This window comes from Halichoerus grypus, chromosome 2 (genome assembly GCF_964656455.1).
Source record: "Halichoerus grypus chromosome 2, mHalGry1.hap1.1, whole genome shotgun sequence".
In the NCBI taxonomy this organism is placed as follows: domain Eukaryota; kingdom Metazoa; phylum Chordata; class Mammalia; order Carnivora; family Phocidae; genus Halichoerus; species Halichoerus grypus.
This window is the reverse complement of record NC_135713.1, coordinates 195,084,036-195,099,979: the sequence shown is the minus strand read 5'-3', so window position 1 is coordinate 195,099,979 and position 15,944 is coordinate 195,084,036. Positions and strand designations below refer to the sequence as shown.

The window sequence follows — 15,944 nt, the reverse complement described above, 5'->3', positions numbered from 1 at the left end:
TCCATCGTGAGTGGATAAAGCATGGTAGATGCACACAAGAGAATGTTACTCTGCAATAAAAAGGAATAGTGTGTCAACACCTGCTACAGCATGGGTAAATCTTGAGAACATTATGCTTACGAGAGAAGTCAGTCACAAAAGAATACATATTGTATGATTCCATTTATATGGAATGTCTAGAATTAGGTGAATTCACTGAGATAAATTAGGGGTTGGTTGCCTGGGGCTGGTGGGGGGGGCTGAGGGTGGGGGGGATGGGGCTTGTGGGGACAGTGGTGGTGGGGACGGTCGTGGCAGGGATGGAGTTGGGGAAGAATGGCAAGTAACTGCTAAGGGAAACAGGGTTTCTTTGGGGGGTAATTAAAATGTTCTAAAGTTGATGGTGGTGATGGCTTCCCACCTCTGTGAGTATGCTAAAAACCATAGATTGTTCTCTTTAAATGGGTGAATTGTGTGTTATGTGAACTATATTTCCATAAAGCTGTAAAAAAAAAAGATACAAAACCATGTTAATTTGATCCAATTTTATTTTTTTTTAAAGTACTGTATCCTAAAAAGTTATATACATTGAAAAAAGACTGATAGTAAATAGAGGAAAAATGTTTTAAATAATTATATTTGTGGGGCGCCTGGGTGGCTTAGTCAGTTCAGCGACTGCCTTCGGCTCAGGTCATGATCCCAGGGTCTTGGGATTGAGCCCCACATCGGGCTCCCTGCTCAGCAGGGAGTCTGCTTCTCCCTCACCCTCTGCCTGCCGCTCTGCCTACTTGTGCTCTCTCTCTATTTCTCTGTCAAATAAATAAATAAAATCTTAAAAAAAAAAAGCCAGGGGTGGCTTAAAAAAAAAAAGAAAAGGAAAAATAAATAAACAATTATATTTGGATAGTGGGATTATGGGTGTTTTCTGCAATAAATATGTACTGTTTTTATAATTGGGGAAACATCTAACAGACCTGGGGGAAGGGTCTTCCATTGTGCCTTCTCCTGGACCCAGCGGTCCTTTGTGAAACCCTGGTGGCACCAGATTGTGTGTGACCAAACCTTAGGAGCGGAGGCACTGAGCTCTCTTTGGAACAAAAAAAGCTGGGCTGGCCTTGGCTTCTTGGCCATTTGTTACAGGAAAGATTACACCAAAAAATTAAGTAAAATTGTACTTTACTCTGGAGGTTAGCTTTTAATAAACTATATCCCAAGAGCTACTCAGATAGTCATGATAGCCTCCTTCAGCTTCGGACCTTTTTTTGGAAGTCATTTTGAGAAAGGTGCCTTATCTAAATGTACCTGTATAGTTGAGATGGTGAAATGAATATTCTTCTCACATTCCTTCCTGCGGGCAAATGGCAGTGTTAGGAAACATATGCATATTTATTCTTCAAGCTCTTAAATTTTTACTACATTCATTGGAAGTGAGTTCTTTCTAGTAGCCCAGTGAATCCAGATTTTGTTCATAAAGCTGCTTTGAAGCATTGTCAGTGTTCTGCTGCTCTTGGATTTTTCTTTGTTCCCAATGAGTCTGTGGAGAGAAGCCTGTAGAAGGAACTGTTGAAAAGAAAAGATAGCCTGCTTGTCAGTTATTTCAGAAATGTGTCTCCACATCATATGCCTTTGACTTGGACATACATTGTGAAATAGCCTTTGTTTCTTGCTATTTTGTGTTAAACCTGTTTGCTGTGAGTATCTAGGGCTGTAAAGAAAGGTTAATAGAGGGTAGACTCCCCGACTCGAGAAGGGAAAGTGACCGGTTCTCTTGTGTCACCTACAAATCTAAGCAAGACATGCACTGCCTTGTGTGGGCACAACTTGGCACTGCCGAAATACCTGGGGGAGGAGGGCACTGTCCTTGGTGGGTGTTTACTTGGAAGTCTGTGTAGATAATCTGGACTGGATAATGTGACTCAAAGACCGTAACCTCAGAAACGCTGGACCAGATTCCCTTGGGGTGTGGGGCACAGATGTTCAGGCAGAGAGAAAAGTGATTCTAAGAAACATGTACCACCTGTGGAATGACCCAAGTACCCAGTGGTCCCAGACATCTGCTCTTGCATCCAGGACCTGGAGGTAGAAGTGTCTTGGTGAGGGGCACCCGGCTGGCTTCATCGGGGGAGTGTGCGACTCTTGATCTCAGGGTTGTGACTTTGAGCTGCACATTGGGTGTAGAGATTGCTTAAAAATAAATTTTTTTTTTTTTTAGATTTTATTTATTTGAGAGAGAGAGACAGAGACAGTGAGAGAGAGAGCACAAGTGGGGAGGAGAGGGAGAAGCAGGCTCCCCACAGAGCAGGGAGCCCGATGCAGGACTCGATCCCAGGACCCTGGGATCATGACCTGAGCTGAAGGCAGACGCCCAACCAACTGAGCCACCCAGGCACCCAAAAATAAAATCTTAAAAAAAAAAAAAAGATTACAGCACCAGGAAGCACAGAGGTGCTGTGTAGCCATTGAAATGAGTGAGGTTAGAGTCATGTCTTCTGAAATGGAATGACCAACATGTATTATTTTTTAAACCGGAGTTTAATTTTTTTTTAAATGAGACTCACCAACATTCTTAAGGGAGACCTGTGAAAACAATCAAATTTGAAGGACTCCTAGAACATAAAATATCTCCCCTTACACCCGATAATGTTAGATTGAAAAACAGAGGCAAACTTCCAGACCCCCAAAGAGAGAGACGGCGCATGCTCTGACAAGACTAGTGGACCGCTGGGTGCTGGGCAGTCCAGTAGGCCCTGCACAAGCTCAGTGACCGGTTCAGACCCCCAAACTTCAGGCTTCAGAAAAATCACACGCAGGTACGTGCCATAGACCTTTGGGGGTACTCCAAGTCATCAGATCTCCAAGGGTCGAATCCAGGAGCACTAGGCCACCTGGGTACGGCCCCCCTGGCCTGGGCACACAGGTCGCGCTGGCGTGAGCAAACACATACAAAGCGTGGAGATGACAAGCGTGTCTGATGTGTGTTATGGCTGCAGGTGGCCCGGGAGGGCAGGGCAGATGCATTTGTACAAACCACAGAGGGAAGAGAAAGGGTAAACAGTTCGCTGATTTCTGCTTTTCTAGTTTTTTTTGGTCCTTGCTTTCCAAGGCTAATTGTTTCTGTAAGGCTGTAGTCTAATTAGAGACCTCAGCGTAAGGAAATGTCTGTCACAGCAGGTGCCAGTCCCACCACCTTCCTCCCTCAGGACAGAGCAGGTGGAGATCAGGGAGAAGGAGGCTGTGAGTCAGGCTGTGCTGATAAACCAGGGGCCTCAGGCAGGACACTGCATGGTTCCAAGTCCGTTTCCTCCGCCCTAAAATAGAAGTCAAGGTTCCGTCTTTCTGGAGTATTGTAAGACGTAAATGAACACCCTGAGAAGCAGTCTTATCGCAGGGCCTGGCGCAGGGTCCGCGGCCGCAGCAGTGACAACGGGTGGTGGTCAGCAAGCGTTACCCGCACTGCCAGGTACCTCGCCACACCCTCAGCGGCGGTCACTGCCCGCTTCTGTCTCCTGCTTCACCCTGCCTGGCCCTCCCCGGGCAAGAGTCCATCGTCTGATGAGTAGCCTGGGAAATCAGAGACTAACTCAGGTTTGCTCTTGTCCTACCTTGCACGCTGGCCGTGCTAGATGTTTGAGACAGATTGTACCCGGCGGAGGGGAGGCCCAGGGGATGTCACTGGGCTGAGACTGGGGAGAACAGCTGTAGGAATTTTCACAGAATTCCTGAGAACGGGCTCTCTCTAATCCGAGCCTGCGGTTCTCAACTTTACCTGTTCATTACATCCGTGAGGGAGCTTCGGGGAGATGTGATACCCACTCAGATTAGTATCTGGGCGTAGGGCCCAGGCACTAGTATTTGTAAGCACCCCCCTGCCCCTCGCCCAGGAGGGCTGTGAGTTCCCAGCTACTGTAAGAGTCCTGGGCACGGGAGGCTTTGGGGCTGCCTCGGTAGGACCAGCCTGACGGTTACATGTCCAGGGAGCCCCAGTTAGTTGGAAGAAAGGTAGGCAGACATTTGATCAGAGGTGCCATTAATCAGAAGTGGGTACCGAGCTCATTTGGGAGGCAGGGCAATCTGGTTGAGCTAATTGTATGAAATATTAGCTTGTTCACAGGAAGACTGGCAAAAAAAGAAAACAGACAAAGAGGAGTTTTTATCCATGATGGTGGCTTTTGTTTCTCCCTTTTTCTATTCACTGACCTAATGAGACTTGTAATTTGTAGGGAAGAAATACAACTCCTGTGGCCGCCCATCTCTGTGGGGAGGGACCTTCAGTGACTTTGGAAAAATAAGCACCTGTCTTGTTCTCCAGTTGCTTTCCAGCTAATTTTGGTTCCCTTTCTTTTGCCAGTTGCCAGAGGCTCCGCCCTCCGAGGAGGAAGAACAGGAAGCCTGGGTGAATGCCTTGCTTGGTAGAATGTTTTGGGACTTCTTGGGAGAGAAATATTGGTCTGATCTGGTGTCTAAGAAAATCCAAATGAAACTCAGCAAAATAAAGGTATCGTTTTCCACACAAGAAGCTTCTAGTTCCTCACATTTCTTAATTTGGAAGTTTTGTATCATTATATCCTAAGTGAAAAATAACTTGGTTTAAAGCATATAACATGAGAACAGCAACATATCTGAGCTGTGACCTTGGCCATATGACTCACCATACCTGGGGACTTAGTGAATGTTCCTGTTTACTTTTTCCTTTGTGTTGCTCTCATTGTTATCAATTCTAGGTGATAATCGAGAATTTGGTTTGGGAAAATGTGAGCTTTTGTAGCTGGTTTGTCATGTAGACCTCTAGTATCTTGAAATTAGTAAGGAACTTAAATTGTACTTCAGGAGCCCACCCAGCCTCACAGTCTGGGGGCTGCACCATCTCTGCTGAGGAAAGTGCCAGACTCCAGACCTCTTTCCCAAGTCATGCTCCCTCTCAAAGCCCAGAAAGTTAGCATTGCACTCTACATGTGTCTGGGCCTGACCTTTACTTCTGGCCAGATGGTATTTTATTTTCGGCTCTCTCTTTGCTGAAAAACAGCAGTCCTGGTGCTGATCAAGGCCCACTTGGAAGTAAGTTTAAACTGCATAAATATTCCTCACCATTGCCACTAAATGACTCATTTAGCACCACCTCCACCAACCCAGAGACATCAGTTAGGTTACGTAGAAGTAAGTTTTTGACCCAGGGAAGACCCAGCCAAGGAAGAGTCCCTTTGGTCCCCAAATGAAGTTGCTCAGTCAGCACCTTAAATCCGTGGATCTTTCTGGGTCATAGATACCTTTGAGACACAGAAACGAATGAATCCTTTCCCTAGAAAAATGCACAGTGGTGCAGAATTTTTGCCCATGACTTCAGAGGGTTCAAGGACTCCAGGTTAGGAAACTGTGAGCGAAGGTAAAATTACATTAGAAGGAAAATGTGGGCATGGAGGAGCTTCGATGTGACTTTTGTCATTCCTTTGGGTGACAAACCAAGCCTCTTAGGGCTCAGTCAAGCTCTGGCAAGCTCTGTCTGCCAGCTGCAGGCCGGTGTCTCTTTCCTAACCCCTGATGAAGAGGAGAGTCGCTCTCTGAGCTGGAAGAGCAGATGTCGAGGCAGAATTTGGGGCAAGGATTTGGGAGGGCTCAGTTGACATGAGTCAGTCTGTTGTTTTTCAGGTAGATTGAGGCTTGAATGCACTCTGCTAGCCAGGTCCAAGGCGGGGAGCAGGAAGCGGCAGTGGCCCTCCATGTTCACAAACAAGCAGCCAAGCTAGAGCTCACGCCACCGCCTCCCCCTTTCTGGAAAATGATGGAGAGCTTGCTGAGTTCCTGGTCAAGACACACAGGCGGGGCTGGCGCTCCGCGGGCCCTTCCCTGAGCAGGAGGGCTGGGGTTCCCGGCAGAGGGAGACAGAAAGCAGGGTGTGCCTCAACTCCAGACGGGACGCTGCCGTCCCTGTTACACACCTTCCAAAACAGACAGGGCAGCCTCCCCTGCTTCTCTCGGGTGCTGGAAGTCCGTGGAACCTCTGCCGTGTGGAGAACGGTGGGTTCTCTCATCCCAGAGGAAGTTGAGGGAAAGTCTTTTATTTTCATCATCTCCCTTTGCTGGTCATGTGAGCTTTTCCAGTCTGCAGATAAAACTGGGGTCAGAAGTACTAGAAGGTGAGGATAGAGAAAAGTGGCCTGGATCCAGTAGTGGGCTGTGCTCCCTCCATTACCAGCCTCACACCTCCACCCTGCCCTGCGTGCCCTGCGAGACCAGAGGAGACCCTGGATGTAGTGGAATAAACAGAAAGGCAGCAGGATATTACTCTAGTTCGGAACCTGCTGCCACCCCTGCCAAAAGGACTCTTATTATCACCAATAGCCAAATATTCTGGGAAGAACGAAACCTAGTAGTGAGCGTTGGTTAACGGCCAATACAAGAGCCAGAATGGCTGGAGGAGCCTGAGCTGTCCTGTCTGCTGTGACAAAGATCTCTTCTGTCTCCTGGTTTCCCCTGAAGGCCTGACATATGGAGAACTCTTTGCTGGCCTTGCCCTGCAGTCTCACATTGTCACCCTCACATGTGATAATGACTCATGTTGTGAAAGAGCAGCCCTGTGGGTGTATCTGGTGCCCAGTGATGGTTTAAAACAAGCTGAGTTTCTGCCCCAACAGCAAGTACATTCTTGGCCTCCGCCGGCCCCTCCCAAAACCGCCTTGGGGTCCTCAATCGTCAGGGGCCTCTTGTGCCCATGTCAGCAAATGTTGTCATTGCAGACAGCTTCCAGCAGTCCCTCCCACCAACCTGAGAATGTTCCATACACCTGAATGTCCAGTTGGGTTCACTCAGGAGAGTAAAGAACATGTAGTGGGTTCTCGTCTCACTGTGGTGCCTTTGAAAGGGAAGAAGAGAGTTTCTGGTTGAAAAGAGCTGGAGTGACCTTTTGTTGCCTTTCCCTGCAGAGTAGGAAGGACGCTGACCAGGCGAGGGCCTGGTCCTGAGAGTTTTGATTCAAATCAGTTGTGATTTGGAGGGGAAGGGTGCTTAGAGATGTTCTAGAATCTTGGAGTGGGCACTCAGGTGAATAAGTAGGAAGCGAGGCTCTGCTGAGCCCCTTCTCGTAGTACCTGCAGGTGATTAGAGCCCAGCCCAGCCCTGCTGAGTCTTTCCCAGTCCCCGGTCCCTCAGCCCCTTCTTTGTCTCCGGTTCCTCCTCTGCCCTTGCAGGACCACAGGGTGCAGGGTGGGAGGGCTGGGAGGTTGGACAGGGGACTGGGAACGCCATCTCTGCATTCGTTCCCCTTGCTCAGTGTCAGACACCTGTTCTCACAGAAACCAGCATGCCCCTGGCTCACTGAGTATTAGAGTGATAATAACAGACAGTCTGGGGCAAGGGTGCAAGAATTTGGCTACACGTTCTTGGCCAGGTAGGGTTCTGTAGGCTGATTGGGAGGCCAGCCACCAGGTAACATTGATGCCTTAGAAAAAGGTTTTCCAAATCCAGCAATCACCAATTCAAAATGCACATTTGAGTACTGTCTTTGGTCACGTTTTGTTCATCACAGACATCATAACTCTCACCGACCCACTCCTGCAGAAGAGCAGAGCAAGAGTCCTCTGGTGAATCATCAAAGTGTATACCTTTGACAACTGAAGAGGTCCAGCCAAAATAGGCATTAAATCTATGCCTCGCTAAATGCTACCTCCTTTTATGGGAAATGTTCCGCATATATTTATTTTAAAAAGCAGTTTGATGCTGGTAAAAAACAAGGCGCTCATTACAGGCCCCAGTGTCATGGGAATCTCACATTGACAGGGGGTGCTGCAGGTCAGTGGGGAAAGTATTGGTGATTCAGTAAGACGCCAACGAGCCATTGAGAAAAGAAAATTAAGGTGGATCGGTAATTTGTATCTTACACTGAAATGAGGAATGGACTACAGATTAAAAAAGAATAACTATACCCATACCTAAATTCAGGTGAAAGAAACAGATGAATTAATTCCATAGTCTTGAGGCAGAGTAGGAATTTCTAAGCAGATTAGTACTCATGCTATTTGCTTTAGAGCGGATTCCTACTGACGCGGTATGAGTTGGGGTCCCAGCAGGAGAAAGATGGCACACTCAAGTGGCGTCACCTGAGAGGAGAGTTTATTAAGGGAAAGACTTATAAATATGGGGGCCAATGTAGAGAAACCAAAGGGATAGGGTAGGACCCAAGGCTAGCAGCAGCGGGGAGCTGTCAGCACTCCCTGTAGGGGCAAAGCGGGGAGCAGTTACCAGACCTTGGGGCAGCATGGCTATGTGGAGAGTTGCCTGTCTGACGGGAGCCGTGGCCTTCAACAGAGGGAGGGGACAGCTATCTGACAACACTCTTCCCCGAGTACCTCCCATCTTCCCTGCCCATTGGTGTTTCCCACTGGCCAAATCCAGCCAGAAGCCAGAGGATGGGAGAGCCCATCCATGTGATTTGTTCCCAGCCTCTCTGGGAACTCAAGTCCAGGCAGGGGGGGCAAACAGAAAATGTCCAGCACTGGGTCAAGGGATGTGATTTTCTTTTTTTCCAAGGATTTTAATAAATATTGTGAGTTTGCCTATCAGAAGTGCTATAGCAATTTCTTAACTCCCCACTAGTAATCTGAGAGGGGTCCACTTTCCCACACTCTAGCCAGCTCCAGGCATTGGTAACCTGACCGGCATGGCTGGCTTCTCCTCCTCAGTCAGGTCTTCGGCCAACGGCACTCCTCACAGAAGCCTTCTCCAACTTCCTTGGCCAACACAGCCACCCTGCCCTACACCCCGGCTCCCTCTATCCCACCCCACTGGTCTTACTGTCTCTGGAACACTAATCACTCTCTCAAGTGATTTGTCTACTTAATTATCTGTTTCCACCTCTCCAACGTAAACCCCATGAGAGCAAGGACCTTGCCTGACTTGTCCGCAGCTCTCTCTGTAGGATGATGCCTAGTATGCGGTATATGCTCAGTAAATTTTGGTGAAATTAATGTGTCCCCAAAACCTTGACCTTGACTCCTTCTTGAGCGGATGCTGAATTCTAATGACCAGGTTACTAACGTCTCATTTGTTGTTTACTTCTCTCCTCCAGCTCCCCTACTTTATGAATGAACTAACTTTGACGGAACTTGACATGGGGGTGGCTGTGCCAAAAATCCTTCAGGCCTTCAAGCCTTACGTTGATCACCAAGGTAACTAGCAGAGAATTGACCATTTGTACGAGGGTCGAAATGTCTCCATCACTGCAGATCGAACACCAAAGCTTTGTGTTGGGAGGGGGTCAGGGACGTTTTAAGCATCTGTCTTACGTTGATTATCTTTTGTTGTGAAAAGTCACAGCCTTCAACTGATGGGGAACAGATCAGGAATAGATCCCCCTCCTAATTCTTCTAGTCTCTCGGGTCCCTGCTGGTCCTGCCCCAGCCCAAACATGCCCATGTACCCGTTGGCGGGGCCTGGACTCTGGTGTGATTCAGAAAATAGCCCCCGCCCCTCGCGGCCTCCCGTGTGCCCCCTGCAGCCCTCCCCTCTCACCAGGAACTGCTGCTTCTCCATCTGCGCTCGTGCCTTTGCCCTGCCCCAGCTTCTAGGTTGCAGATTCTTTGACCATGTTTCACATCTCGCCTTCCTTCCCACCTCGCCTTCCTTCCCACACCTAGAAGGCGCTCTGTACGTGTTTAAAAAAATGAAGACAGATGTTGTCAGCAATATTTTGAGCGTACAGCTCTCTGCTGGGGGAAAGTGCTCAGATTTGATGTTTAAGACACGCTCTTGACACATTATTTACACTTACTCTGCTGAGTTGGGGCAGGAAGAGTTGATTAGGATGTATAGAGCTTAAATAAAATTATGACGTCAAGATTTATGCGTGTTTTGTGGCACGTGGTTTTAAAAGGACCGTGATGGAAAAGTTCATACACAGGAGTGGGGTGAAAAGAGGCGCGAGCCAGGTAGGCCAGAATAGTCCGTGAACAGGCAGGAAAAATCTCCCCACCATGGAAGCGGTCAACTTCTTTTCTGTAGTATTGCTTTCCACACGCACCTCTTTCCACCTAAACTGGACCGTCATTCCTCAAAAGGCACAGGAACAAGATAGGGGAGAAAATAATTACAACTTTCCAAGAGTGATACTTGTTTTGAATTGTTTTGTAAATTTAGGGACTCTAATGTCTACTTTTGTCCCTGCAGGGCTGTATCACATGGCTCTTGAATCATATTTAGTGAAATCATTTTCTGTGTTGTATACATTTGATGTAAATACAGAGATTTTTTCTAGCCCTATAATTAGCAGCTCTGATTATCTCTTTAACAATATTTCAGCTGACAGCGAGCCCATATTTCCATGTTTTTAGCATTCCATGGATTTCAGAGATAGAGTATTATTTGCAAATCCAAAAGTCTACCTAATATTTGCATGTTGAGATCACCTGTAACCCTTTGATCATTTCCACACTTTGATAAATCTGTGTGCTCCTGGATTTGGCTAATTTCTGGTACACTGAGGGTAAAACTAGAAAAGATAATTTGCAAATGGTTTAGCTAGAGTTCTTTTAACCGCATATGATATTTTTAAAAGATACGTTATGTCTTGAGAACCTAGCTAGGATCTCCACCTAATCTGTGTATGAGGGGTTGCCTGCCTTTCTTCTGGCTCTGGCGGGCTCTGGGCTCCCCTTTGCTCTTTGCCTCTTTGGAGATTGACTTGTAACGAGCTGGTAAATGATCAGCTAACATACACCTCCACAGAGTCAGGCTTAAGGAAAGTAAATAATATGTGAACATGCCCTATTTCCTAATGTGTTAGCAGTTTCTTATCTCTGTCCTTTGTTGAATTAGTAGAAATTTCCAGCAAGAAAGAAAGCAGGGCCACAGCTGGGCTTTGCCGCATCTCAGGAGCGTCCCTATAGCTTTGAACTCTGCGGCCTCCCAGGGCAGCTTTGCCAGGCTTTGAGGGAAATTCACCAAATGCCTAAGTCTCTTTCCTCTTCCTCTGGAGCAAGACATTTCACTACACAGATCAAAGCTTTGCCGGTTTTTAATCCATTTGAGGCTATTTCACTCGTTTCAGGGCAAGTTTTAGACATCTGCCTGCTTATGTAACAAGGGAAGAAATGTTACGAAAGAAAGGAATGATAAAAGACATAAAGCCTGTGGGTTTTAAAAGTTTGATCACATTAGGTTTTTCCAAGTCGGCAAAGGATGCATGCGATAGTTAAAGCAGAAATAAACGTAAAGGAAATGTGCTGTTTTGGATTCCATTGCTCTAAGGTAAACTTTTCTTTGAAGGAAATGAAAATCAAGGGTGACGGGCTAAAACTGACTCTGGGAAGCAGAGCTCACCTTCCAGGGAAATGCAGGCCAGGTGAACAAGCCCCCCACAGCTCTAAGGAGGGGGCACCTCCTGGGGGAATGCACCCCCCTCCCACACACACACCCCTACCTTTTTTTTTCTTTCTTAAACGTTTCCTAACTTGTGCTTGTTTGTTGGAGGCACATGGCTGAGGGGTGGAGGAGGGTGGATATTCGGGCCAGAGCCGGTTGGATCACTGCATCCTCGGGATGAGGGATGAGCTGTGGTTCCGAGCGCAGCTCTGGGGCCAGGGCTTTGGGATTCACAGCTCTGCGGCCGGAGGAGGGGGGTTCCATACACCCCACTAAGCACTCTCTCCAGTGGGAAGCCTGTGAGTCGGCAGGCGAGGCTGGTCTGAGGACCGAGTGAGTCAGCGCGCGCGAGGCGCCTGGAAGGCGAGCGCGGTACGTGCTGGCTGTTCTTCCTTTTACCATCAGTAGTGGCGCCTTCACTGCTGCTCCTGGAGAGTCTAGAATGTGGGCGGCTGCGGTGCGCAGTTGACCCTTTTACAGGAATAAATGGAAAGAAAGAGGCCATTCTCAGATGTTGTGGCCTTGCCACTAAAAGGAGCGACATCTGTAGTTCTGAAATCCCCTGTTGGCCACCACGGGCCTCTCCCAAGTCCCAGGACAGCCAGCCAGTTTCTCAGGTTGAATGACCGCCTTTCCCAGGCGCGTCTTCACTCCCCACCAGCGGCAGGTGGCTGGAAGAGAGCGAGCTGTCCCTTGGAAACTGGCCGCGCCCTTCCCGCCTCCTCTCTGAGCCCGGCCCACTCCCTACGCACCTCTGACTGGGGGCCGTGGCGGGGGGCACAGCGGGCCCAGACGCCCCAGGGAGGCAGAGCAGTGCCTGCAGCCATGTCAGCCAATGTCAGGATGAACCACGGGTGTGGGCTGGACCCCTCAGGTTCAGGTGCATTTAGGCTTCAGGACGTTTGGCGCACGTATGTAAGTCTGCAGATAGGCACTGAGTGTCCCCCACAGAGCGCCGTACTGCTTACGCCCTGTTTCGAGATACCAAGTAACAGCCCGAGTTTTGACAGAAGGTGTTGGATTCTGTGGTAGGAGTACCATGTCCCACAGGAACAGGAACCTTGTCTGCTTTCAGAGAGGTCGTGACTGGTGGTGTCCACCATCAGCGACTGCTTGGTCGTGACTGGTGGTGTCCACCATCAGCGACTTGTCTTCTGGCCCTTAACATTTAGTGCCTGGTGTCTTTATCCAGTGCTGAGACTGAAGTGACTTTGCCACCGAGTATTGCAGAAAACTGGAACCAGAGTCCGTCTGTGACCTGCTCATTCCTTCCACTGTGCCCTTGTCAAGAGCATAGAGGAGAGGGGCAGCCCAGGGCTGAGCACAGTACAGGCCAGACCGTGGGGCTCAGCGCTGACAGGCGTGGCCCCACACACTCTGACCAGATCATGTGGCAGAAAGGAAAATTACTTTTTTTGTGGAAAGGGAGAGAAATCCGTTTTGTGGAACTTGGTTGGGGTGCAAGAGAGGAGACTCTGACTTGCGACTAGATCAACCTTGAGAGGCGGAGCTGTTTCTGAGAACAGTTACAGGTAGACAGAATGGCATCTGTCCTAAAAGACACATTCACATACAAGGAATGCTAGTTTTCTGTGGTATATGAGTGAGCAATATGGCACCAGGAACAAAACAATCACTGGTATACTTTTCTAAGAACCTATAACTCCAGCATCTGTTCTTGGTAATATATAATTAAATGTTCCATTTTAAGAAGTTTGTTCTTTGGATGCCAATGTTGCCTCTCAAAGTGAAAGTCAGCCAGTAATAGTTACAGTTAGAGAGACATGGAGGAGCAGATAACATGAGGGCCAGGCTCAGGTGAGCAAGGCTTTGGGTTCTTTTACCCCTTCTAAGTGGCAGGTACCCCGTTAAGCCTACTTTAATAGTAATAAAACGGTGAGCTGCCGAGTGAAATCACTAGATCTACGGGGCCACAGTTGGGCTGTTCCTGAGGCCGTGGGATCTATCAAACAGAACACTAGGGAGGCTGGTGGACCTCTAGTCTAGCTGTCCCTGGTGACACGCACTAAGGCGTGCTCACCTCCCGTGGCGCCACGGTCAGTCTGGCCCAGGTGGCCCCGGCCATCTTTGTTCATCTTCGAGCATCGGGTGCCTGAGGGCGGGGATTCGTCTCAGTGTCGTTAGTCCTGATGTCTCGCACTGAGAACTCGAGGAACATTTTGGGTGGAGCAGGCTGTGACTTTTGCTGTAGTCTCCCCTCCGAGTGGTGGTGATGGTAGCTGATGCTGCCTTCAGCTGAAGAGTGGAAAACCGCCCTCTGAGCTCCTCGCAGGTCCTGCCATGAAAACTGACTGAAGTTGTCGTTGTCAGTTTGTTCCCCCATGTTGCCAGGTGACGGGCTGGTTTTAGTATATGTGCTGCCGAAGCAAGCACGGTGACGGGCTGGTTTTATAGGGACCTGTTGGTAATCAGCTGCCACTCTTCACCACTGGACGTCCTCGTCCTTGTCACATGAGGGCCCCTTGTGGTGGGGGGGGATCTGTTATGGACTGAATGTTTGTGTCTCCCCTGTCCCCCCACCCCCAAATTCAAATGTTGAAGCCCTAACCTACAATATGATGATATTTGGGGAAGCAACTAAGCTTAGATGAGTTCATGAGGGAGGGGTCGTCATGATGGGATTAGTGCCCTTAGGAGCAGAGACCAGCGAGCTAGCTTGCTCTGTCTGCCATGTGAGGACAACACAGTGAGCAGGCAACCTTCTGCAAGCCAGGAAGAGAGCTCTCAGGAGGAACTAAACTGGCCAGCACCTCAATCTTGGACTTCCAGCCTCCAGAGCTGTGAGAAAAAAAATGTCTGTTGTTGAAGCCGCCCCGTCTGTGGTTATTTTGTTATAGCAGCCCAAGCAGACCAACCCAAGACCCTTTGTCTCCATGGCCTTTCTGGAGAACCTCTAAGAGCACTGATGGCCTTACTCCTATTTAAGGGCTTAAAAAATTGTCCTGCTCAACTTCTGGTTTTTATCCCTGAGCACTACCAAGAGCAGATGGTTGTAGAAAGCAGCATTTTAAATGAAATGCCTCACAAAAGAGTCTTAACATTTGTCAGGAGCACAAAAGAAAAAGCTCTGCAACCACATTCATCTAGACGAGTAGCATTCAGCTTAGTTAGAGTTAAGACACCCCTCGTGGAACAGTGTGTGTCCCCATCCTTACATTGTTGATGCATTTGTCCCCACAACGGGAAGACAGGCTCCCGAGGAACTGTGAATTTCATCTTTCAGTCACACAAGGCAGGAGCCTCCTGACTCACCTGTTACATAACATAACCGCTCGGTCTCAGCTCCAGGTTGTGTGTGCTCCAGGGTTTTCAGGGTGCTCTTGGGCTCACAGGGGCAAGTTTTTCTTTGCACCTAATGTTAAAATAGTCTCCTTACCCTCATCTAAATGCAGGCATGTCATAGTAAAGTAATTTGTTGGAATGGTTGCAGTTTGTATCTGTTTTTAAAAGTTCTCAAGCCTTTCTTGACTCCTTCATATTCTCCCTGAGAGCCAGGGCTAAACAAGGCCATGGGGGTGGGCCTGTTGGGGTATAAACAATGATATAAAAAAACAGACCCCACTGCTCATGCAGAGGCTTGGTCGGAGGTGCATGTTTCGTGCCCTCCCCAGGCCAGACAGGGCTCTCTGCCTGCCCAGTGCCCCCTTGGCCCAGTGACCTCTTCTGGTCTGGTCCGCATCTGCCATGGCAACAGCAGGAAGCGCGGCGGGAGCAGAGAGTCCCAGAAGTAAGGAAGTGGGCTGGTGACAGCAGAGAGAGGGAAGAGCCCTGGCTGGGAGGGACCCAGCCCTCCCCTGAAGAGGCATTGCGGTCCCCCTTGTGCACATGAGGAGGCTGGTGAACAGAGGTCTAGAAACGTCCAGTGGAGCTCAAGCCCTGGTCTGAGTGACAGCACTCCACATGCATCTTCCCTCTGCCTGCCTCCCCTGAGCTCCTGGCAGAGGGAGCACTGGCCCACACGTCCCCGGGTGGGATGTCCCAGTTCCCGGGTGTAAGCCAGCTGTTCACTAAGCTATAGCCACATCCCCTCATATAAAAAACAGACAAAACCTTCTACTTTATAAGAAGTAAAATTCTGATGCCTTTTTTAGAACAATCTTCAAAGGCAGTACATACTATTAATATTTATTAGAAACCTGACCAGGATTTTCAAAAGAAGTTATTTCTGAATACATACAGGAGCCAGGTAGTTGGAGCCTGTCGATTCTCTAGTTTAAAAAAAGGTGGAGATGGGGCGCCTGGGTGGCTCAGTCGTTAGGTGTCTGCCTTTGGCTCAGGTCATGATCTCGGGGTCTTGGGATCAAGCCCACGTCGGGCTCCCTGCTCCGTGGGAAGCCTGCTTCTCCTTCTCCCGCTCCCTCTGCTTGTGTTCCCTCTCTCGCTGTGTCTCTCTCTGTCAAATAAATAAATAAAATCTTAAAAAAAAAAAAGGTGGAGATATTCTACAACAATAAATATCTTCTTTATTGATGTTCTATATTGAGTTTGAAGCCTATTCATATCTAGCCTTTGCCCTACTCCCTTTCCACTAGAAGTGATTAATGACTGTCTTCATTAAAGCAGATGTCCCCTTTGTTTCCAGTAACAGTACCTTT

General features: G+C 48.6%; 1 protein-coding gene across 4 annotated transcripts in view; it reads left to right on the top strand.

The window, feature by feature from the left end:
- The window catches only part of TEX2 (testis expressed 2), a 99,272-nt gene that overhangs the window by 68,915 nt on the left and 14,413 nt on the right, over positions 1 to 15,944 (top strand). For all 4 annotated transcript variants that reach the window (XM_036116243.2, XM_036116242.2, XM_078065926.1 and 1 more), the window contains exons 6-7: positions 4,328 to 4,474; positions 9,038 to 9,137. In XM_036116243.2, the coding sequence (XP_035972136.1) occupies positions 4,328 to 4,474; positions 9,038 to 9,137 (247 nt within the window). The remainder of the gene's footprint in view (positions 1 to 4,327; positions 4,475 to 9,037; positions 9,138 to 15,944) is intronic.